Source organism: Diabrotica virgifera, chromosome 3, assembly GCF_917563875.1.
Source record: "Diabrotica virgifera virgifera chromosome 3, PGI_DIABVI_V3a".
Classification (NCBI taxonomy): domain Eukaryota; kingdom Metazoa; phylum Arthropoda; class Insecta; order Coleoptera; family Chrysomelidae; genus Diabrotica; species Diabrotica virgifera.
Genome location: NC_065445.1, coordinates 219054843 through 219080558, shown reverse-complemented (window position 1 = coordinate 219080558; position 25716 = coordinate 219054843). Strand labels below are relative to the sequence as shown.

At 33.5% G+C, this 25716-nt stretch overlaps 1 protein-coding gene across 1 annotated transcript in view; it reads left to right on the top strand.

Moving 5' to 3' along the window:
- The window catches only part of LOC114325948 (fatty acid-binding protein homolog 6), a 62310-nt gene that overhangs the window by 33972 nt on the left and 2622 nt on the right, over positions 1-25716 (top strand). Inside the window, exon 3 of the mRNA XM_028274103.2 lies at positions 22896-23000. Coding sequence (XP_028129904.1) covers positions 22896-23000 — 105 coding nt within the window. The remainder of the gene's footprint in view (positions 1-22895; positions 23001-25716) is intronic.

Sequence of the window (25716 nt, the reverse complement as noted above, 5' to 3'; positions counted from 1 at the left end):
CGAGTTATAGGCGATTTAAAATCTGAAAAATGCGAAAATACGCATTTTCAAGGCTTAAAAACTCATATTTAAATTAGTATTTTTAAGGTTGCCAGATACTTAAATTAAAGATTAAACATTCAGCTTCGAGATTCTGAAGAGTGATCGCGTCCAACCTTAATTTATACCGTTGGTTTTTAATTGTTAAATATGCGTGTTTATCCGATTTTTTTGCCGGTGCGGCGAGCTCTATTTTAAAAATCTTCTATTTTCCTCCGAAAAATATTTTTTCTGGATTCTTTGAGATATTCTAAATAAAATAAGTTTCTTGACATTTTTCTCAAAAGTTAATAGTTTTAAAGTTATAAGCGATTTAAAATCCGAAAAATGCCAAAAAACGTATTTTTGCATTTTTTAGATTTTAAATCGCTTATAACTCGAAAACTATCAATTTTTGAGAAAATTTACAAGATACCTTTCTTGTTTAGAATGACCCACAAAACTTAAAAATATATGTTTCGGAGCAAAAAACGTGATCTTTTGTATTTGTTTAAAAAAATTGTTTAAACAATTTCTGCCCAAAAATTCCGCCCGGCACCCTTCAGATTTGTTTAAAGGGGACATTTTTGAATAGGAATCCACAAACAAACCGAATCAGAAATTTTTCCAGACTGGAGCGGTCTCACCACATGGACTATACAGAAAATCTATTTTTATAATCATTTTCTTGCTTGAACAGTTGGTCAGTGAACCAGTTATATTTGAAAAATAATTATTTTTTTACAAGTCAAAAACTTTATTGGGACCATTTTCTGGTTACACTTCCACTTCTAAAAATGCAAGCCACGCGGATGCTGGAGCTAGGAAGATGAGGGAATTCTATAATTTGCAATTCACATTCACATCCCATCTGTCCAGCACGTAAAAATTCCAACGAAAATGGAACCCTAAATACTCATATAGGAGTAATACTATAATAGAAATAAAAATAAATAACCATTTTCATCTCGTAGCATTTCTTCTTATACTCCAGTTCGTTTAGAGACCGTAACAACCACCCTTACCGAACGGTTTCAAAATTCGTTAGTTTTTCATTAGAGAATGCATATGTTGCTATTTTGCTTTTTCAATTTTAATTTTAATGGGTGTGTACATTTTATACAGGGTGTAACAAAAATACAGATCATAAATTAAACCACATATTTTAGGAGCTAAAATAGTTCGACCTAACTTACCTTAATACAAATGTGCACATAAAAAAGTTACAGCCCTTTGAAGTTACAAAATAAAAATGGATTTTTTCCAATATATCGAAAATTATTAGAGATTTTTTTTATTGAAAATGGACATAATGTGGCATTCTTATGGCAGGGACTGATTAGAAGGAAGTAGCAGGAAGAATCTTAAAAATGAATTATAGTAAAATTTATGCACCCCATAAAAAGTGTATGGGGGTTTCGTTCCCATAAAACCCTCCAAACTTTTGTGCACGTTCCAATTAAATTATTATTGTGGTACCATTAGTTAAACACATTGTTTTTAAAACTTTTTTTGCCCCTTAGTACTTTTTCGAAAAGCCAGATTTTATCGAGATACATATTTTGAATATTTTGTCAAATCCACCACATATTTTGTATGTATGTATATGGTTATAGGTCTGGATCCCGCGTATGAAAAAAAAGTTGATTAATAGCAAGCTGAAAATTTGTTAATAGCTTAAGGGTGTCTAGCCGGACAAACATTGATATATAGGAACACTGGAACAGGGGAAGTTATAATTGTGGAACAGATTGAAAATTTGGAACGGTCAGACCAAGAAAACGGCACATGTATTTTGTCCGACAGAACAGACTTAAACTCTCCGAACAGATATTAAACTCTCATGCAAAAATCAGATTGCTATTTATCACCAAATGGGCGTTTTAATGAGTGGAACATGTAGAATATGTCAAATGACAGGAATTATGACAGGTGATAAATAGCAGTCTCATTTTTGCATGAGAGTTTAATATCTGTACGGAGAGTTTAAGTCTGTTCTGTCGGACAAAATAAATGTGCCGTTTTCGTGGTTTGACCGTTCCAAATTTTTAACCTGTTCCACAATTAAAACTGCCCCTCTTCCAGTGTTCCCATATATCAAAGTTTATCCGACTAGACACCCTTAAGCTATTAACAAATTTTTAGCTTGCTATTAATCAACTTTTTTTTCATACGCGGGATCCAGATCTATTAAGTACGATTATCGAGACCTGGTAATAATATGAAAATTTACATTTTAGGTATATTTTAAACCATATTAAAAAATAAGCCAAATCTCAATAAAATGTGCCTTATCGAAAAAATACTAAGAGACAAAAAAGTTTTAAAAACACTGTTTTTAACTAATGGTAGCGCAATAATAGTTTAATTGAAACACACACAAACATTTGGGGGGTTTAAAGGAACAAAACCCCCATAAACTTTTTATATAAATATATTAAAAAAGAAGCCGTATCTCGATAAAAAATGGCTTATCGAAAAAATACTAAGAGACAAAAAGTTTTAGAAACATTGTGTTTAACTAACGGTACCATAAAAATAATTTAATTGGAATGGACACAAAAGTTTGGGGGGGTTTAATGGAACAAATCCCCCATAAAATTTTATGGGGTGCACAAATTTCACTTTAATTTTTTTTAAGATATTCCTGCCTTAAGATTGCCACATATCCATTTTCAATAAAAAATCTCTAATAGTTTTCGATATAAGTATTGGAAAAAATCGATTTTCATTTTATAACTTCAAAGGGCTGTAACTTTTTTTAAGTGCATATTTATACTAAGGTAAGATACGTTCAATCGAACTAGTTTTGGCCCCAGAATATGTGATTTAATTTGTGACCTGCATTTTTGTTACACCCTGTATATTGATATTATATTTGAGTCATCTAATGTAATAAGTAATACATTATGTTGTTGTATCATTGTTCAAATATCTATCTTAATTCAGATTTATGTATACTTTCATTATTGCAGTGGTTTTGGGATTTCCACTGATAATAAATAAGTCTGAGTCATTTGTGGTTTTTTTATATGTTTATTAGGCAATATGTTATAACATATAACAATAGGCACATTTTATCTGAGAAATAACGACATGAGAAGATTGTGACTTGCAAGCACATTCGCGTGGCTTTCAAGACGTACGATGTATTTTGCACTTAACTCCACTATCACTTCACTGACGGTTTTCGTTTCCAGATCATTGTAAATATCCCTGTTAGTAACAAACCACGGAGCATCGATTATTGAACGTAACACCTTGGACTGGAATCTCTCAATTATGGATACATTCGACTTGGATGCTGTTCCCCAGAGCTGAAGACCATATGCCCAGACTGATTTGAATATTGTGTTGTAGACTAGCAGTTTATTTCTTGTCGTGAGCTTAGACTTACGCCCTAGAAGCCAATAATTCTTACTAAATTTTATGCTCAGTTGTTTCCGTTTGTTCCATATATGGGTTCTCCAGGTTAATCCCCTGTCCAAGTGCATGCCCAGATATTTTACAGGGGTAACTGAGGGAATTACCTTATTATTTATTGTTACTGTAGGTGATTCACTGTGACATTTTGTAAAAACAAATTTTGTGCCCATGTATTTATTTGATTTAATACTCTCTGGAGTTTTGCAGCAGCTTCGACGGGATTTTTGTGTACTGCTAGGATTGCAGTATCGTCTGCAAAGGTGGTGGTCGTTGTATCACGATTTGTGGGTAAGTCGGCTGTGTAAACCAGATACAGTTGTGGTCCCAGAACGCTTCCTTGTGGTACCCCTGATCTGATGGGATATAGTTTTGTATAGGCTGACTCAAACTTCACTCGAAAGTATCTTTCTGATAAATACGATTTAAGGAGTTTATATAGTTCCTCTGTTAAGTTCTTTTTCAGTTTATACAAAAGTCCTTGATGCCAAACTTTATCAAAAGCCTGGCTAACATCGAGGAATGCTGCTGAACAGTAACTTTTTTTCTTCAAATGTTTTATTTATAACGTTGACCACTCTGTCAACTTGTTCGACGGTACCATGCTCTTTCCTGAAGCCAAATTGGTGGTCGGGTATCATATTTCTGTCTGTTAGTATTTGTAGAAGTCTTTTTTCTATTATTTTTTCCATGATCTTAGACATTACTGGCATTAAACTAATTGGTCGATATGAAGTGCGCTCATTTGGAGGTTTTCCTGATTTTTGTATAAGGATAATTTCCGCAATTTTCCATTGGATTGGGAAGTGTTTTAGCCTTAGTACCGCATTACACAATTGAGTTAGCATTTTAATTGCTTTGGTAGGTAGATTTTTAATTACCTCACCTGTGATTAAGTCATAGCCAGGTGCTTTCTTTTTTATTAGATTATTGTTGATTATGTTTTGAACTTCTTTGGGTGAAACGTGTAGTGTGTTTTCTCCTGCCGGGGTTTGGTTCTGTAGGAAATTGTAGATTTCTTGATCGTTATTTGTTGCAGCAGCTGGTATAGGTTTTAAAACTTCTTCTAGGTATTCGCCGAAAGTTTCTGCCTTTTCATTGTTTGTTCTGGCCAATGTTCCGTTGGATTTTCTAATTGGTGGGATATGACGATGTTGCTGTTTTAATTTTTTTGTAGCCTTCCATAGCGCATAATCGCTGGCATCTGACGGCGTTAAATTTTCTAGGTATTCTTGAACGCTGTTATTTTTTAGTTGTTTTAGTAGTTCCTTAACTTATCATCTGGATGTCTAGTTTGCTTCCAAGTTCTACTCAGATACCTTTTTTCAATTATTTTTTCTCTGGCATTTCATGCAGCTTCCTGAATCGTTGTTGTGTAATTTTGGATTTCTTTTTCTAGTTCTTCTGGTGACTTTAGTGATACGTTTAGTTCAATATTTGCCTCAACAATTTCTCTGAAAGCTTGCCAGTTGGTTTTGTAATTGTGCAACTTGGGCAGAGGTTCTTTTTCTTTAATTACTGAATGTACAGTTGCTACTACAGGAGTATGATCAGACTCTATATCAAAATTTGATTCGATACTTAGATACCCCCTTGAGAACCCTTTTGTAACAAAGAAATCTAAACAGTCAGGAGCTTTCTGCGGGTCGGATGGCCAGTAGGTAGGCTGATACGTAAACAAATGATCTAAGTGTTGTTCTGATATGATTTGATGTAGTACTCTGCCTCTTCCAGGAGCGCACAGTCTTGAACCCCAACTAGTATGTTTGGCGTTACAGTCTCCACCTGCCAGGAAACGGTTACCAAGTTGGTTAAAGAGATTACTTAAAGAATTTTTGTTAACTCTATAATTTGGTGGGCAGTATACCGCAGCTATCGAGATTGGTCCGATCCAATCTTCTATTTCAATGAAGACTGCTTGTAGATCTGGTTGTTCAATCTTTTGTAGAATATGGTGTTTTATACCCTTTCTAATGATTATAGCTGCTCCAGCACTGGCTCTTCTTGCCGCGTCTGGATGGGCAGCATTGCTGGGTTCTTGTTAATGAATGCATTTCCAAAATGTACAAAAAATGCCACGCAACTTCTAAAACACATACGAACAAGCCAAATTTTGCTGAGAATGTCAATCTTGGAACCTCAAAAAGGATGTAAAAAAATTTTGACACTTCTATCCCCGTGCTTCCCCCAAAAACCCTCCTCGTAGTGGAAAAATGGAAACTACGATTTACCAATAATCTATACGTGGTGGAAATCTAAGAAAGCAGGACGACTTTCTCCAGGAAGTACATAAAATAATGCCCTCTATTCGTAACGGAACATCACAAGAAATATGGGAGACTTTTAAACATTGTGTAACAACACCAATTGATCATCCAAAGATAAATAATCCTGTGAAACGGAAACACTGGATAACAGATGAAACCTTTCAAGCCATTATTGAGAATAGAAGAAATCTTTGTCAAAGTGGTGTGCATAGTGAAAGGGAAAAAGCTAGTTTAAGAAACCTCAATAAAGTAATAAAACGAAGATGCAAGACAGATAAAAAACTGTATTATCAAAGTATATGCAAAGAAATTGAGAGACACGATTAGAATAATCAGCCGAGAGATCTATTTAGAAAAATACGCTACTTAACAAGAGACTTCAAAGCCAGAACTTGGGCCATTGAAGACAACACTGGAACTCTGAGAACAAACAGAGAAGATATAGCAGAGACATGGAGATCGTATTGCAGGGACCTAGGTATATAAAAATGATCAACGCCAAGAACCTGTTAACCAAATCTCTGACGAGGTAGAAGAAGAACCTGATATACTTGAAAATGAAATAAGACTCGCGATCATTAAGCTCAAATTAGCGACACAAATTAGAGACACGATTAGAATAATCAGCCGAGAGATCTATTTAGAAAAATACGCTACTTAACAAGAGACTTCAAAGCCAGAACTTGGGCCATTGAAGACAACACTGGAACTCTGAGAACAAACAGAGAAGATATAGCAGAGACATGCGGAGATCGTATTGCAGGGACCTAGGTATATAAAAATGATCAACGCCAAGAACCTGTTAACCAAATCTCTGACGAGGTAGAAGAAGAACCTGATATACTTGAAAATGAAGTAGGACTCGCGATCATTAAGCTCAAATATAATAAAGCACCAGGTCCAGATATGCACAGCAGAAATGCTCAAAGCCACAGAAGAAACTGGCGTAAAATTACTTCATCTACTCTGTAACCAAATATGGCATTCTAGACAATGCCCTGAAGACTGGACAAAATCTACAATAACAACAATTCATAAAAAAGGCAGCTTCCATAAATGCGACAATTATATAACTATTTCTCTCATATCACATGCCAGTAAAATAATGCTACATATATTCATTGAGAGACTAAAAACATTCCTTCAAAGAGAAATTCCACAAGAGCAAACTGGATTTACCAAAGGTAGAGGTACTCGAGAACACCTGTTGAATATAACACAGATAATCGAAAAATCTAGGGAATTCAATATTCCACTGTACATATGCTTTATAGATTATCGTAAGGCGTTCGACAGAATACACCAGTACACCGAGTAAAACAGATTACCTATCTTGGAACAATAGTTAATGAACAATGGGATCAGTCACAATAATTAAAATGTAGAATAGGCTAGGAGTGCATTTAACAACATGGCCAAACTCTTTAAATGTCACAACCTTAACCTGACGACAAAAGTAATGCTCCTACAATGTTATATCTTCTCAATAATATACTACTGAGGTGAATCCTGGACACTCACTGAAGCGATGGAGAAAGCCTTCGAGATGTGGCTATACAGGCGAATCCTAAGAATATCCTGGACGGACAAAATAACCAGCGAGAATGTACTACGAAGAATGGGGAAAGAAAGGGAAGTGATGTTAAAAGGAGAAAGTTAGAATTTCTCGGACACATAATGAGTAATGAGAAACGGCACTAAACACAGATTGCTGAAGGTAATCGTTCCAAGGCAAAGTATTCGGTAAGCGAGGAATTGGGAGAAGAAGAATATCATGGTTAAAGAACCTGAGGAAATTGTTCTCCACAACAACTAATCTATTTAAAGCATCAGTTAATAAAATAATTATAGCCAGAACGAAACGAATAGGCACCAAAAGAAGATCAACTCGACGGTAAAACTCGACAATTCGTAACGGACAATTCGTAACGTCCAAACTTAATTATTCTGTTTATTTTTGTCAACGTGGATATTAACTATACTCTGGGCTAATTAGCAAAATTCATGGAAAAGTTATTTACCAGCAATTTTATTGCTGGAATCGAATTATAAAATCCTATATATTAATAATATAGGTATGCAAAGTCCGCAGATAGTGTGCTACTTTTTTTATAAACAAAATGGCGCCGACAAATTTTGTTGCTCTTATATTGCTGCTCTTAATTATTGCTCTATAACTCCGAAGATTTTAACTTTACAACAAAAACACCCAAATAAAAATTCACCGCAATTAAATTCTGCATAGAGATATGTTTTTCACGATTTGCTTCGACGAAAATTTTTCTCTGAAAATGCGGGTTTTCCTAACAAAAACTATAATTTTCAAATAAAGTTTTAGGTAATTAATGATTAATCAATAATTAAATAACTTAGTGACATCAAAGATTTTTTGGTATAGATTGTAATTCCAGAAGCTGGTGAAAATTAAACGAATATTTTAGCAACAATTCAATTGTTAATTAACAATTTACGATCGCAATAATAACCAAAATAATCATGATACATTGATCAAACTTATAAAGATTATAAAGATGAGATGCTTGTTTAATATTTTATCGACAAAATATAAATTTTTCTTTTTTTTTGCATAATCTTTAAATTTTGAAAAAAAAATAGTTATAATACGTTGGTCTAATTAGTAAAGTACAAAGAAAGGTTATTTACCAGCAATTTTATTGCTTTAATCGAATTATAAGATCCTATATATTATTAATATAGGTATGCAAAGTCCACAGATAGTGTGCTACTTTTTTTATAAACAAAATGGCGCCGACAAATCGTATTTTTTTCAATTATTGCTTTATAACTCCGAAGATTTTAACTTTACACCAAAAATACTCAAATAAAAATTCACCCCAATTTAATTCTACATAGAGGCATGTTTTTCCCGATTTGCTCCGACGAAAATTTTCCTCGGAAAATGTGGGTTTTTCCAACAAAATCTCGAATTTTCAAATAAATTTTTTGGGCCAGTAATTATTTATCAATAATTATATAGCTTGGTGAAATAAAAGCTTTCTTGGTATAGATTATAAACTCAGAAGCCGGTTAAAATGAAATGAATATTTTAGCAACAATTCAATTGTTAATTAACAATTTACAGTCGCAATAACAACCAAAATAATCATGAGACATTGATCAAACTTAGGAAGATTATAAAGGTGTGATGCCTATTTAATATTTTGTCGACAAAATATAAATTTTTCATTTTTTTGCATAATCTTTAAATGTTTAAAAAAAATTGTTATAAACAAATTAACATTTCTTAGAAATTGTTTATTATATTCTAATTTTAAAAAATACTTAAAATGCGTATTTCATAGGTCTTGAAAATGAATGTTTTAAAAAAAATTTCCAACCATTTGCAAAAAAGTTAGGAAACAGCAAAATAAATATACGATATCTCCATTGTTGATAATTTGTTTTAATTGTTTCAAAGCTTAAAAGTGAGTCTATGGTACAATCTAATTACTCACAAAGAATGTCAAAAATTAGTGCAATGGTTATATTTTAATCAAAGATTAAAAATACTTTTTTTTGTAATTTTTAGCGCGAAAGTAGGCTTGATACAGAGCCGGAGATAAAATGTTCACTCAAAGCGACTGACACGCTTAAACTCGCGCGAGTTGTGTATGTGGGCGGGTAGCTACGGTACTGTATTATTCTACTTTCGCGCGTGCAAATTACAAAAAAATATATTTATAATCTTTAATTAAAATATAACCATTAAGCTGATAATCGATATTGTTTTATAAATAATTAGCTTGTACTTTAAACTCACTTCTACGCTTTGAAAGAATTAAAAAAAAAATATTAACACCGTAGTAATCGTATGTTTACTTTGATGTTTCATAACTTTTTTGCAAATGGTTGCAAAAAAGTTTTAAAGCATTCATTTTCAAGATATTTGAAATGCGCATTTTAGCTATTTTTTAAAATTATAATATAATAAAAACTTTCTGAGAAACGTTAATTTGTTTATAACTATTTTTTTAAACATTTAAAGATTATGCAAAAAAATAAAAAATTTATATTTTGTCGACAATCTGTTAAATAGGTATCTCATCTTTATAAGATTTCAAAGTTTGATCAGTGTATCATAATTATTTTGGTTATTATTGCGACCGTAAATTATTAATTAACAATTGAATTGTTGCTAAAATATTCGTTTAATTTTCACCAGCTTCTGGAACTATAATCTAAACCAAGAAGGCTTTAAGTCACCAAATTATTTAATTATTGGTAAATCATTACTTATCCAAAACTTTATTTGAAAATTAAAGATTTTGATGGGAAAACCCGCATTTTCCGAGGAAAATTATCGTCGGAGCAGATCGAGAAAAACACGTCTCTATGCAGAATTTAATTACGGTGAATTTTTATTTGAGTGTTTTTGTTGTAAAGTTAAAATCTTCGGAGTTCTAGAGCAATAATTGAAAAAAACACAATTTTCGGGCGCCATTTTGTTTATAAAAAAAGTAGCACACTATCTGAGGACTTTGCATACCTATATTATTAATATATAGGATCTTATAATTCGATTCCAGCAATAAAATTGCTGGTAAATAACTTTTACCAAAAATTGCCTATTCTCCGATAGTCAGCCCAGACTACTATTATTACAGGAATAATTGAAATTATCTTTATCAATTTAACGAATCAGTTCCGGGATAAACATCTTTAACACATTTTATATTTCGTGTTTCAGAATATATTAAAAGTGTTTAAACACAAATAACTATTTACTTACATACAAACTTTTAACAATATTTTTAAAATCCCTTTATTATCACTCTTATTGTTCCTTAAATTTGTTTATATCTAGACAAAGGGATAATGATGTAATTCGTGAAATTCTTAAGCCGTCTTAATCGTCTTTAGACATTCCAAACTTTCTAAGTAAAGGAAAGGAAAGATTTTTGTAAAGCAAAGATTACAATTACCTTACTTTTTATTGTTCAAACAATTAATAACGAATTAGCGCCTAAATCTCCGAGTACTTACAACTTTTTACTTTAACATGCATATACATATTAGGCTATTGATTATGTACTATATAGAAAGGAACTACAACGTTAACGGGATTTTATTATTTCATATGGTCAATGAATCTCTATACAGTGAGCACGTAAAGGTTGGAATAAATTCATTTTCTCGAGAACGGACGATTTTGGAAAAAAATCCCGAAACAGGTCAATTTTTATTTTTAAATTGCGACTTTTTGGCATATATATCATACTAGTGACGTCACCCATCTGGGCGTGATGACGTCATCTATAATTTTTTTAAATGAGAATAGGGGTCGTGTGATAGCTTATTTGAAAGGTAATTTAATTCTCTATTCAGTAATATAAACATTAACATAATTATTTATACAGCGTGTCCAAAAATGTTTTTTTAAATTAAATTTATTGACATAAAAAGAAGAATGTGTGTAATTTATTTAACTCAAAATACATTTTACTGCTATCAGAAAACAGGAAATAATGTTTATTTAACAAGTAAATATCGTTTTTTTACTTAAATTCAATATTAAAGCCGCCACTCACCTTCCTCTTTTTGAACATTTAATTTTTTTACATTTGAACATTTGATTTAAGAGAAAAGCAATATTTATTTTTCAAATAAACATTTTTTTCTGTGTTCTAAGAACATTAAAATGTATTTTGGACTAAATAAAAATTACATGCATTCTTCTTTTTATGTCAATAAATTTAATTTAAAAATATTTTTTTGACACCCTGTATAAATAGTTACATAAATGTTTATATTACTGAATAGAGAATTAAATTACCTTTCAAATGAGCTATCACACGACCCCTATTCTCATTTAAAAAAATCATCGATGACGTCATCACGCCCAGATGGGTGACGTCACTAGTATGATATATATGCGAAAAAGTCGCAATTTAAAAATAAAAATTGACCTGCTTCGGGATTTTTTTCCCAAATCGTCCATTCTCGAGAAAATGAATTTATTCCAACCTTTACGTGCTCACTGTATATGAAAAAACAGTGGAGTGCTACCATTTAAAGGGGTGCGTTTTTGAGAAATGGGTGAATTAGTCCCCGGGCACAGGTTACATTAGGGTGAGTTCTATGCACTTTTGGTACAAACACGTCTACAGAAAAATTGTTCCTAATTAAATTTCCTATCTAAATACCTATAACTTTTTAAAGTCAAAGATACTTTTTTTTACAAAAATATATTCAAAAGAAAAAGCACAAAGAAACCCAAAAGAAAGAAATTTTGTTTTTTGTCCCATAACTTTTGTCCACGGGGATATAGGTATAGACATTGCTTCACAGAAAAAAAACTTACATATTTTCTCTTTAAAATGATGTTTAGTAGAGGTCATTAGGGTTTACATTTTTCAAAATATGATTTTTCAAAGTTCGCCACTCACAGCAATTTTGGGCAATTTTCCTTGTTATTTCGCAAATATTGTTCTGTAACTTTTTTTTACGTAACTTTAGACATATGCAATGGTACATGTAAGAGGAATAGAAATCAATTACCTTTAAAATGTTCTATCGTATAATGTTGTGCGACTTCTTTTAAAGAGGTTATCTTTTTCAAGACTTTATACTTTTAACGAGTTTTTATATTTTTTACGATTATTTTTTAAATTTCCAATTATAACTTTTTTTTCTACATTTAGGTATATATTATATAATAAAAAAAGAAAGCTTATTCTGTTTACTTTAAAATGGTGTATTCTAGGATTACTCTAGGAAAAAATTCTAGGATTATTGTTGAATAAGATAATATGCTTTTTCAAAATGTAATAAGTACTTGCAACGAATTTTGATTTTAGGATTATTTTTTAAATTCCTCATTATAACTTTTTTATGTGATTGTATGTTATGATTGAATCTTATTTTTATATGTAATACTTTGGATCCACTTGACTCGGCCGGGCAAACTTCAAAATATGGATTAATTCCAATATTTACTGTCAAAGCACCTGCACCACAAGCTTTGCTTGAAAAAATAGCATGTAAATGTACCAAAGAGTGTACAAAAAACTGCGGTTGAAGGAACATAGGAATTAGTTGTTTAATATTCTGCAAAGGGTGCATGTGCATGGGTACTAATTGTGGGAACTCTATAACTGAGGTGTCATAAGAAGATATTGAAGCTAATGCTAACGAAGAGATGGACTTTGATTTTGAAAATTTTTTAAATGTCAACGTTTAAATAATTTTAACTGAAGTGATGTTTTTTAAGACTAATGTTTATGTAATTTTTGTAAAAGAAATAATTTTAAATAATACAGGTAAAAAAATATCAAAGAATCAATCGGTTTCTATTACATATTATTTAAATATAGATGATACACCATTTTAAAGAATAGAAAGTAAACCTCTTTATTGAGCAATATATAGTATATTCATGAACAAGAAAAAAAAGTTATAATGAGAAATTTCAAAAATAATTTAAAAAAAATGTAGAAAATAATATTTTTTTATATTGGGTGTTATATAATATATAATATAATATTATATTATATATACTATATACAATATAATATTATATTATACATATACAGGGTGTTTCATTAATAATTGTCCATATAGTAACTGGAGAAACCTTAGTACAAAATACGACGATTTAACCTAAAACACTTAAATAAAATGTGGTTCCTTACTGAGTTACAGGGTGTTTTATGTAAAAATTTAAAAACTATTTTTGCTCAGCCTTTTAAATTTATTCGACGTATCCTTTTCATACTTGGCAGGAAGTATAGGTATTGTTCAAACTACTAAATTATGTTAAACAAACGTTTCTGTCTATTACCAGAGGCGTACCACGGGGGATAGTGAATGGTTGACCCTTTCCAAATTCTACGCCACTGGCGGAATTGCTATTTGAGTTCAATTTTTGGATTCTCCAATACTTTCTATGAAAATAATATACTCTTCATTCGTAACGATAAAGTCATTAGTTTTCGAGATCTTTGAAGTTAAAAAGGAAACGACACGGTTATGTTGATTAATGTATTGTGTCGCTTCATTTTTAATTTCAAATATCTCGAAAACTAATCATTTTATCGTTACGAATGAAGAGTATATTATTTACATAAAAAGTATTGAAAAATCAAAAAATTTCATTAAAATAGCAATTTCGCCAGTGGCGTAGAATTTGGGAAAGGTCAACCAGCCACTACCCCCTGTCGTACGCCTCTGGTAGTAGCTAGAAACGTTTATTTATCTTAGTTTAGTAGGGAGTACAGTACCTACACTTTCTGATAAGTATGATAAGGATACGCCAAATAGTTTTAAAGTACTGGGTACAAATAATTTTTAAATTTTAATCATATGAACCATATCATAAATTAATCAAAATAACTGTGCCGTTTCATATTTAACTTCAAATATCTCGAAAACTAATGACTTTATCGTTACCAATGAGGAGTATATTATTTACGTAAAAAGTATTGAAAATCTAAAAATGGCACTAAAATAGTAATTCCTCCAGTGGCGGAGAATTTGGGAAGGATCAAGCATTCACTATCCCCTGTCGTACGCCTCTGGTAGTAGCCAAAAACGTTTGTTTATCATAATTTAGTAGGGTGTATAGTGGTCGCACTTACTGCCAAGTATGAAAAGGATACGTCGAATATTTTTAAAATGCTGAGCAAAAACAGTTTTTAAATTTTTAGATAAAACACCCTGTAACTCAGTAAGGAACCACATTTTATTTAAGCGTTTTAGGTTAAATATTCGTATTTTGTGCTAAGGCTTCTCCAGTTACTATATGGACAATTATTAATGAAACACCCTGTATAATAATATTATTTTATTTTTATATTATATTATAAAAAATCGTTAAAAGTATAAAACCTTGAAAAACCATAATCTCTTTAAAAATAGTCGTACAACGTTATACAGTAGACCATTTTAAAGGTAATTGATTTCTATTCCTATTACGTGTACCATTGCATATACCTAAAGTTACGTAGAAAAAAGTTACAGAACAATATTTGCGAAATAACAAGGAAAATTGCCCAAAATTGCTGTGAGTGGCGAACTTTGAAAAATCATATTTCGAAAACTATAAATCCTAATTAACTCTAGCAACAACATTTTAAAGAAGAAATATTTAGGTTTTTTTTCTGTAAAGCAATGTCTACACCTATATCTTCGTGGACAAAAGTTATGGGACAAAAAACAAAATTTCTTTCTTTTGGGTTTCTTTGTGCTTTTTCTTTTGAATATATTTTTGTAAAAAAAAGTATCATTGACTTTAAAAAGTGATATTTAGATAGAAAATTTAACCAGGAACAATTTTTATGTAGTTATGTTTGTACCAAAAGTGCATAGAACTCACCCTAATGTAACCTGTGCCCAGGGACTAATTCACCCATTTCTCAAAAACGCACCCCTATAAATGGTAGCACTCCGCGGTTTTTTCATATATAGATGTCCACTGACCATATGAAATAATAAAACCCCGTTAACGTTGTAGTTCCTTTTAGCTATCTTATTTTGAATATAATCAATAGCCTATATTATAAACTATCAAAAAAGGTTTTATAGAAAAATATAAGATTGTATGATTTTTTTCTAAAACAATGCAAATTTTTGATCTACATTGACTCCCCTATTCAGTAATAATTCAAGATAAAAAATTTAAAAAAAAATTAGTTGTTATATTAACAAAAATATATGCAAAAATGTGTATGAAATATATTTAAAAAGAAGTGGTAAGTAGAAAATATGCAAAATGCGTTTTCAAAATATTTAATAGTTTTAAAAGTTTGCATGTAAGTATTTTATTTAAATCTTTGTTTGCGTCTTTAAATACCTTTATTATTATTCTGAAACACGAAATATGAAATGCCCTAAAAATGTTTATCCTGTTGCTGATTCGTTAAATTAATAACATAAGTTCATTTATAACCGTAATAACATTAAGTTTCCACGTTAACAAAAATAAACAGAATAATTAAATTCGGACGTTACGAATTGTCCGGTACGAACTTGTATAGTTATGAACTGTCGCCGTTATGAAGTGTCGCCGTTATGAAGTGTCGCCGTTACGAACTGTCGCTGTTACGAGGTGCCCGTTACCACTTGTCCGGTTACGAACTGTCGCGTTACGAGATGTCATGGAACCGAAAATTTTTACATTTTGCCGCAAATGTAGTCAGTTTCTGTAAAGCTATATATGACTTGAAATATCGGCAGTCGTTTCTGAGTTAATTTATGACCAATATACACTCACCAGCACGAAAAACGGGCACCCCAAAAAATGGGTAATTTTTGATGTCTCGTATCTCCTAAACCTGTTGTCCGATTTAAGTATTTTTTAAATATGTTATAGCCTTATTCTTTAACAATATCGCTATAATATTATTGTTTCTAGACAGATAAATTATCATTGTATACCGGGTGTACGAATCAAACTGGGTTTTTTTCTCAATTTTCACAACACCCTGTGGAATATTCTAGCCTATATAAAATATTGAAATTAAAACCCAACTATAGCCCCAGGTTTTCTTAACATTCTGTTTTTTTATTCATTCGCTTACGTTTTTTTTTGGCTTGCACTGTATAGTCATTCAGCCAGTCTCAATCAAAAGTAAATTATTAAAGATATTGCCAATTAGCGAAACATGATTATTATAATAATATTACAATTTTTTACTTCTTATTTACCTACTCATTACTGCTAATGTACATACTATGTTAATAAATCTACTTAATGTTTATCAAGAACACATAGTGTATATATTTTACAAATAAAAATATTTTTTTTTAGTTTTTTTTAATTTTTTTTTTTTAGTTTTTTTTTGTTGTTTTTTTTTGTCACTACGATAAGATGTCAACCCGGTTCCCCCTCGGAGGTTTAAATCCTCTTAGTGACTTTTGTTTCTTTAAAAATTTTTTTTATTTATTTTTTTTGTTTCATTTTTTTATTATTTTTTTTTTAATATTTTTTTAAACATATTTTACAAATACCTAGAACTAATTACAATAATATTTTACTATCCAACAAGAAAGATACCAAACAGTCAAAAATTTTCTTTTTATTCAGTGTCAGAATAAAGAGAATATTTACAGGGAGTGGGATGTTCTGGTCTATAATTCTTTTAATTAGGTGATTGGTTAGGTGTTTATGCTTCTTGCATTAAAAAAATATGTGGTTCAAGTCACTTTTAACCTCACATTCTTGACAAATATTCGAATCTAATATGTTTATTTTAAATAAATGTGCAGGATAACATGCATGTCCAAATCTAATTCTACTGATGGTGGATATGTATTTGCGAGGAAGGGTGAAATTCTTATACCACGGTTTTTCCGGAATAATGGGTTGTATCAAACTGTATTGTGTTGTTGATATGTTACAGTACCTTTCCCAGTGTGTTTTCCAGCTCTTCATCTGTTCAGTTCTTAAACAAGCAAAAGCATCTAGAATGCAGGGCTGATATTTGGTTACTGTTCCATGGATGAGGGAATTTTTAGCTAATTGGTCTACATGTTCGAACATGTACGAACATGTTCGAACATAATGATCATTATGTGTAAGTCCTGAATGTGCTTTGATCCACATAAGTTGTATTTTTGGGGTGTTTTTATTCGCTTACGTTGGATAACAAAAAAGTTAGGGACTTTAACGACTAACCATGTTCTTTATCAATACAGGGTGTTTCTAAATAAGTGCGACAAACTTGAAGGGGTAATTCTGAATAAAAAATAATGATCTTTTGCTTGATAAAGCTATGTCCGCAAATGCTTCGTTTCCGAGATACGGGATGTTGAATTTCGTCTTACAAACTGACGATTTATTTATTGCTCTAAAACCGGTTGAGATATGCAAATGAAATTTGGTAGGTTTTATGAGGTAGTTATTGCGCATTTTTTAACATACAATTAAGAATTTCATATTCACCATTGGCATGCATACGGGTAATATTACCCGGTCAAATACTTGCCGACTGTCCTATTCATACGCTCCACCATTCCATCCGATTGCGGGTGATAGGCCGTGGTCCTTGTCTTCTTCATGCCTAGTTTATCACAGATTCCTTGAAATAGATCGCTCTCAAAGTTCCTTCCTTGGTCACTATGGATCTCCAGAGTTACTCCAAATCGGCTGATGCAGTCTTTGATTAACACATCTGCAATAGTGGCGGCCTTCTGGTCTGGAATTGCGTAGATCTCCACCCACTTCGTGAAGTAATCCATTATCACCAACATGTATTTGCATCCATTGTCACTTTCTGGAAATGGCCCGGCAATATCCAAAGCTATTCTTTCAAACGGACTTCCAACATTGTACTGTCTCATAGGAGCCTTTCTTTTCCGGTAGGGTCCGTTACTTGTAGCACAGGTAGTACATTTCTTACACCAGTCCTTCACATCGTCAGAACTATTGATCCAATAAAATCGTTCCCGAATTCTCTGAAGGGTCTTCTTTACACCAAAATGCTCTCCTGATGGACTGTCGTGTAACTGACGGAGTACTTCAGCTACTCTGCTCTTTGGAATCACCATCTGTGTTCTCCTCACTGAACCATCATCATTTTCTATTACTCGTTTAAGCAAGCTGTCTTCCAAGATAAATGAGTCCCACTGGGCCCAATACGTCTTAACTACTGAGCTTAGGCTTGATATTTCTTGCCAAGATGGTCGACGATTTTCTTCTTTCCATTTTCGAATCTTCTGTAAAACTGGATCTTTTTCTTGTTCTTCCTTGATCTTGGTAGGCGTCCACTCGTCGTTGACCACTGTTGTTCTTAGTACTGCTGCTTCCTTCGACTCTGTTTTGTTGCAATGGGAACATTCTGCTGGACACGGTCTTCTAGATAGAGAATCAGCGTTTCTGTGGCTAACTCCGGCCCGATGCTCGATCTTGAAATCATATTCTTGAAGTCGTTCAATCCATCTGGCTATCTGACCCTCTGGATTCTTAAACTGCATTAACCATTTAAGGGTGGCATGGTCGGTTCGGATTAGAAACTTCCTTCCGTAGAGGTATTGATAGAAGTGTTCCACTGATTTTACTACTGCTAGAAGTTCTCTTCTCGTGACGCAATAATTTCGTTCAGGTTTTGAAAGCACTTTACTAAAATATCCAAGGACTCGTTCCTGTCCTCCTTGGATCTGCGACAGCACTCCTCCAATTCCCACATTGCTTGCATCCGTATCTAAGATGAACTCTCCTTCTGGCAGTGGATACCCTAATATTGGCGCTGTAATTAAATGCCTCTTCAAAGTTTCAAAGGCCGTTTGGCAGTCTCCATCCCAGCAATAATCCCTTGCTTCCTCTGTAAGTCGCGTTAATGGCTTAGCGATATCTGCAAACTTCTTAATGAATCTCCGGTAGTAAGTACATAGTCCCAGAAAACTTCTTACTTGATGTTTATCAGTTGGTTCCGGCCATTCCTTAATGGAATCGATTTTTCCTTTGTCCACGGCCACTCCTTCTTTGCTGACTATATGACCTAAATAATTGACTTTACTTTGAAATAACTGGCATTTCTTGGGATTTAACATTAACTGGGCAGCTTTAAGTCGATTAAAAACGTCTTCTAAATTCTTCAGGTGGTCTTCAAACGTCTCTCCCAAAACGATTATGTCGTCTAAATACACCAGGCACGTTTTCCAAGATAACCCTCTCAATACATTTTCCATAAGCCTCTCAAATGTCGCAGGAGCGTTACAGAGTCCAAACGGCATAACGTTGAATTCCCATAATCCAGATCCTGTCGTAAAGGCCGTCTTCTCTTTGTCCACTGGATCCATTTCTACCTGCCAATATCCAGACTTCAAGTCCAACGTAGAAAACAATTTACTTCCAGCCAATGTGTCCAATGTGTCGTCGATCCGAGGCAGAGGATAACTATCTTTCTTGGTAACATTGTTCAACAAACGGTAGTCCACACAGAACCTCGTAGTTCCATCTTTCTTCTTGACCAGGACCACCGGAGAGACCCATGGGCTCGTAGAAGTTTCTATCACCCCGTCTTTCTTCATTTCTTGAACAATCCTTTCAGCTTCCTCTCTCTTCGCCTGTGGTAGTCGTCGAGCTGATTGACGAATTGGTCTAGCGGTACCAGTGTCAATTTTATGTTTGACAACTGTCGTTCTTCCTGTCTTTCCTCCTTTCGGTACGAATATGTCACGATATTGCCTAAGAAATTCCCTTAATTTCCTTTTTTCCATTTGATTTAGAGATTGGCCTGCAACTGCAACCATTTGGTCGAACTTATCGTTGGAATTATCTGATGTTGTCGTCTGACGGATTATGGACGTCACGGGTACACAAGTTCCTACTTTTGTCTCCTTCTTGATGGTCACTGGGTAGTCATTAACATTAATCAATCTCACGGGAATTTCTTTAGCAGAAGTAACCAATTCCTTTCCAATTATGATTCCTCGGCCAACCTCCTCGTCGTGGTTCCATGGCTCCATCATAACAGGTGTTCCTTCTTCTACAATTCCCTGTAGCCGCGCTACGATGATCGTTTCACTCCTCGCAGGCACAACTGTATCTTCTCTAATAGCTGCTAGCATAGTGCTGTCATCATGTGGATGAAGAAATACCTCCTCGTTGCCAACTTTGATTACCCTATTCTTAAAATCCAATTGAAATCCATGCAAATTCATTACGTCCATTCCTAATATAACATCTTCTTCGATGTCTGCAACTATGACAGTATGGACGAACTTTTCTGCTCCTATCCCCAATTGTATCTGGATTTCTCCGTGGATGTTGGCATTTTCACCTGTGGCAGTCCGCAGTCGCAACCTCGTTGGTAAGAGCTTCTTATGACTGTTTATAACTGACGGTCGTATAATGGTCCTGGTCGCTCCGGTATCCACCAACAATCTATACTTTTTACCATTTATTTCTCCATCCACATATACACTATCTTCACATTTCAAAGAAGCTATTAGTATGAGAGGGTCTTTGGAAAAGTTGCGGGTCGAAGCTGCCCCCCTAAGGCCGACCCGTTCTAGTTTTCCTGCTGGTTAGTCTCTTGACTGTTATTGTACCTAGGGTACTTACATGAACTCCGTACGTGTCCCATTTCCCCACAATTCCAGCACCTTATGGTCTTTGTTTTCTTGTATGAAATGCCCTTTATCATATTGACAATCTGGTCCAGTTTGTCTTCATCCTCTTCCTCTTTCACAGTCCTAACTTTACTGTACCCGCCAGAGGCCTGGGTAGCTGATTCGTATTCGAGGGCGGCAGACAAGACATCAACCAGCGTCTTGTGACGAGCTAATCGCAGTGTTCTTTGCATTTCATGATCACGAAGGCCATCAATGAATGTTTGAACAGCCAACTTTTCCATCATGTCTTCGGGAGCTGTTGGATATGCATATCGTACCAACCTGGCAATATCGACCTCGTATTCTTGAAGAGCTTCATCTTTCTTTTGTCTTCGATTTTTAAACTGCGACTGATAGACATGCTCCAAATGTTCGTGCCCGTATCGCATATTCAGTCTCTTTTTCAGCTGCTCGAAGTCATCTGTCTCCTCTACGGCTATGGTCTGGAGGATATCCAAAGCGTCGCCTCGAAGAGCAATAGTGAGGTTTACAGCTTTTTCTTTTTCGGACCATCCGTTCGCTCTGGCCGCCGATTCGAACTGTTTCATGTAGTTGTTCCATGATGACTTTCCGTCGAAATTTGGCACCTTAACACGAGCATGACCTACACTCCCTTTAACTATCGACCGTGGCTCCAATTTGTATTTGGTTTCATCATTTTTAATGTCTGTTAAGATGGGTTCCATACCTTTGTCTACTTTTTCCGTTTCCTCCATTTTCTTTTCTATTTCCTTGATCTTTTCTTCAAAAGTAGATTTTATGGACGATATCTTGTCGTCAAAATCCGAAGTGACTTTAGAGATCTCGTTAGTCATTTTGCTGTCAAGGGATGAAATATCACCCGAAACTTTCGAAATTTCACTAGAAACTTTGTTCTCTAACGATATAATGTCTGTCGAAACTTTCAAAACATCCGAGGAAACATGGGAGATTTCACTAGAAACTTTTTTTTCTAACGATGTAATGTCTGTCGAAACTTTAGAAACATCGGAGGAAACTTGGGAGATTTCACTAGAAACTTTGTTCTCTAGCAATGTAATGTCTGTCGAAACTTTGTTCTCTAACGATGTAATGTCTGTCGATACTTTGTTCTCTAACGATGTAATGTCTGTCGAAACCTTCGAAATCGACGAGATCACAGCAGCATGCTTGTCTTCAAACAAATAGGTTTCTGGATCTTGGCCCTCTTCTTGAAGAGCGTTTTTTAGACGTTCGACTAGATCAGCCTTTTTTCCAGTAGAACTCAGGTCCCTTTCTTCCAATTCAAGTCTCAGGTCTGCAATTTTTAGCTTACACAAGGTAGACATGATCACACACTTTATTTATTACGATTTATATTAATTTATTTTTAAAGGTTCCACACTGTATTTAAACCGAAAATTTACGTTGATATTTATTTCAAGTATCCTCACTTCTGCACCATTTTGTTACGAGATTGACTCTACTATTTTATTTATTTATATCTTTAGGCACTAAGTTTAATTTAAATAAAGGAAGACTTACTTATATTATTTTATTTACATCACTTATTTATTTTAATAATTACAAATAACACCAACTAACACATCTAATTTATTTACAACTCAAATTTATAATTTAATTAACTAAACATAATAAATTCGATAACTAATATATACATTTCATTAAATTCGAATACAATTATATCACGCGTCGCGGCTCGTTCATTGACTGACTGGCCTGTGCTCGAATTCCTGTTCTTAAATACTCTGACAGCGGTCGCCTCGAATCGCCGTGGAAGGTCTGGCCTTTACTCGTAAGCCCGGGAAGCATCGAGAATAATTAGGCCGGGTCGTGAGGTGTCACAGTATAAAGGCTAGAATCTTCCACAGGGTGTTGTGAAAATTGAGAAAAAACCCAGTTTGATTCGTACATCCAGTATACAATAATTTACCTATCTAGAAACAATATTATTGTAGCGGTATTGTTAAAGAATAAGGCTATAAAATTACTTAAATCGGACAACAGGTTTAGGAGATACAAGCCATCAAAAATACCCATTTTTTGGGGTGCCCGTTTTTCGTGCCGGTGAGTGTATTATAGCACTATAATTATATAGAAACATGAGTTGTTATTTAACGTTTTTTTTTTCAGAATATTACTACATTGGAAAATGGTAAACTTATTACATTATCGTTGGGACCAGGAGATGTTAAATCAAAACGTGAATATGAGTTTACTGATGAGGGATGCGTTATCGTAAGTATTGTATATATACCGGACAGTATCGTCGCCCCCGCTAGCGCAATTACTCAAAAAGAAGTCCTTATAACATATCCATAGGGTGCCGGGCGGTGCCGTGGTCGAAAAATTTTTTAAACAATTTTTTTTAAACAATTGACTGTTGTCGAGTTATACGCGATTAAAAATTTGAAAAATGCGAAAATGGCCATTTTCAAGGCTTTATAACTCGATTAAAAATGATTATTATGAAATTCAAAAAGTGACAAAATCAAGATTCAAATACCTTCTTCAACGTCCTGAAGAGATTTTTGTCACTATTTTATTACAAAGCTGTTATTTTTAGTTATTAACAATTAGCGGTATAGTCCAACTGTATCGTCGCCCCCGTTAGCGGAACTATTTCGATTCGATTTTTTCGCACAAACTTACTCAAAAAGAGGTCTTTATAACATATCCACAGGGTGCCGGGCGGTGCCGTGGTCGAAAAATGTTTTAAACAATTTTTTTTTAAAACAAATTTACAAAAATAATTTTTTCATTTCCGACAATTTTTTTTTAGATAATTTGGGTCATTGTGAGTAAAAAAGGTCTCTGGTCATTTTTCTCTAAACTTGGCTGTTGTCGAGTTATACGCGATTAAAAATTTGAAAAATGCGAAAATGGCCACTTTCGAGGCTTCATAACTCGATTAAAAATTATTATTATGAAATTCAAAAAGTGACAAAATCAAGATTCAAATATCTTCTTCAACGTCTTGAAGAGATTTTTGGCATTATTTTATTACAAAGCTGTTACTTTTAGTTATTAACAATTAGCGCTATAGTCCAGCTGTATCGTAAACCCCCGTTAGCGGAACTATTTCGATTAGATTTTTTTTGCACAAACTTACTCAAAAAGAGGTCCTTATAATATATCCACAGGGTGCCGGCCGGTGCCGTGGTCTAAAAATTGTTTAAACAATTTTTCGACCACCGGCCGGCACTCTGTGGATATGTTATAAGGACCTATTTTTGAGTAAGTTTGTGCAAAAAAATTTAATCGAAATAGTTCCGCTAACGGGGGCGACGATACAGTTGGACTATACCGCTAATTGTTAATAACTAAAAATAACAGCTTTGTAATAAAATAATGACAAAAATCTCTTCAGGACGCTGAAGAAGGTATTTCAATCTTGATTTTGTCACTTTTTGAATTTCATAATAATCATTTTTAATCGAGTTATGAAGCCTTGAAATGGCCATTTTCGCATTTTTCAAATTTTTAATCGCATATAACTGGACAACAATCAATTTTAGAGAAAAATGACAAGAGACCTTTTTTGCTCAGAATGACCCAAATTATCTAAAAAAAAAATGTTGGAAATAAAAAAATTATTTTTGTGAATTTGTTTAAAAAATTTTTCGACCACGGCACCGCCCGGAACCCTTTGGATATGTTATAAGGACCACTTTTTGAGTAAATTTGTGCAAAAAAATCTAAACGAAATAGTTAAGTTAACGGGGCGATGATACAGTTGGACTATAGCGCTAATTGTTAATAACTAAAAATAACAGCTTTGCTGACAAGCTAACAGCAGAACGCTGAAGAAGGTATTTGAATCTTGATTTTGTCACTTTTTGAATTTCATAATAATCATTTTTCATAGAGTTATGAAGCCTTGAAAATGGCCATTTTCGCATTTTTCAAATTTTTAATCGCGTATAACTCGACAAGTCAATTTTAGAGAAAAATGACAAGAGACCTTTTATACCCAGAATGACCCAAATTATCTTAAAAAATTTTTGGAAATAAAAAAATTATTTTTGTGAATTTGTTTAAAAAATTTTTCGACCACGGCACCGCCCGGCACCCTGTGGATATGTTATAAGGATCGCTTTTTGAGTAAGTTTGTGCAAAAAATCGAATCCGAATAATTGCGCTAGCGGGGGCGACGATACTGCCCGGTCTAATGTTACATTTGTATATATTTCGATTGATGTTCATATACAAACACCAATGTTTAGGGTACGCAGATAAATTGAAATACTTAGATCATAATATAATTCATAATTAAAATGATAGGTATAGCTTGCTCCAAATCATACAACAAAGCATATATAAGAGGTTCATGAAGAAGAAGGATGTCCTGACTGCACAATCTAGACAACAAGAAAATGGTTCAACTTAATTCCAATCTAGGGCATCCTTCTCAATCGTACCTGTTTCTTATCTTCAATTTATTTTCACTTTCTATTCATAATTTCCTGGAAACTCTTATTGTCGCTCGTCTTCTTCATATAAGGATGCCGTCTTCTTTTGATGTTGGCGATCGTCATGACTATGTGTATGCTGTTCACAGCTACCCTAAACAACTGGTTAAACCGGCAATAAACAAGCTGTCGCTTTCACAATTCCTCGTTAAAGATTTTTTTGACAACCGCACACATTTAAATTTGTTCTCAAATATTTGTTGACACTGGGATCTTAACCGAAAATATTGAGGATCTTCAGAGGCTGGTGACCAGAATAGCTGAGTATGAACAAGAATACGGTCCAGCAATGAACGTCAAGAAGACAAAATTTATGAGAATATCGAAAACTCAAAGAAATAACGAGAATCTTTTCATAAACGGAACCAATGTCGAACTAGTAGACCAATATGTAGATCTTGGAATACTGATCAACTACACTTCCAGGAAATTAAAATCAGAATAGAAAAGGCTAGAGCAAATTTTAATAAAACGGGAAGAGT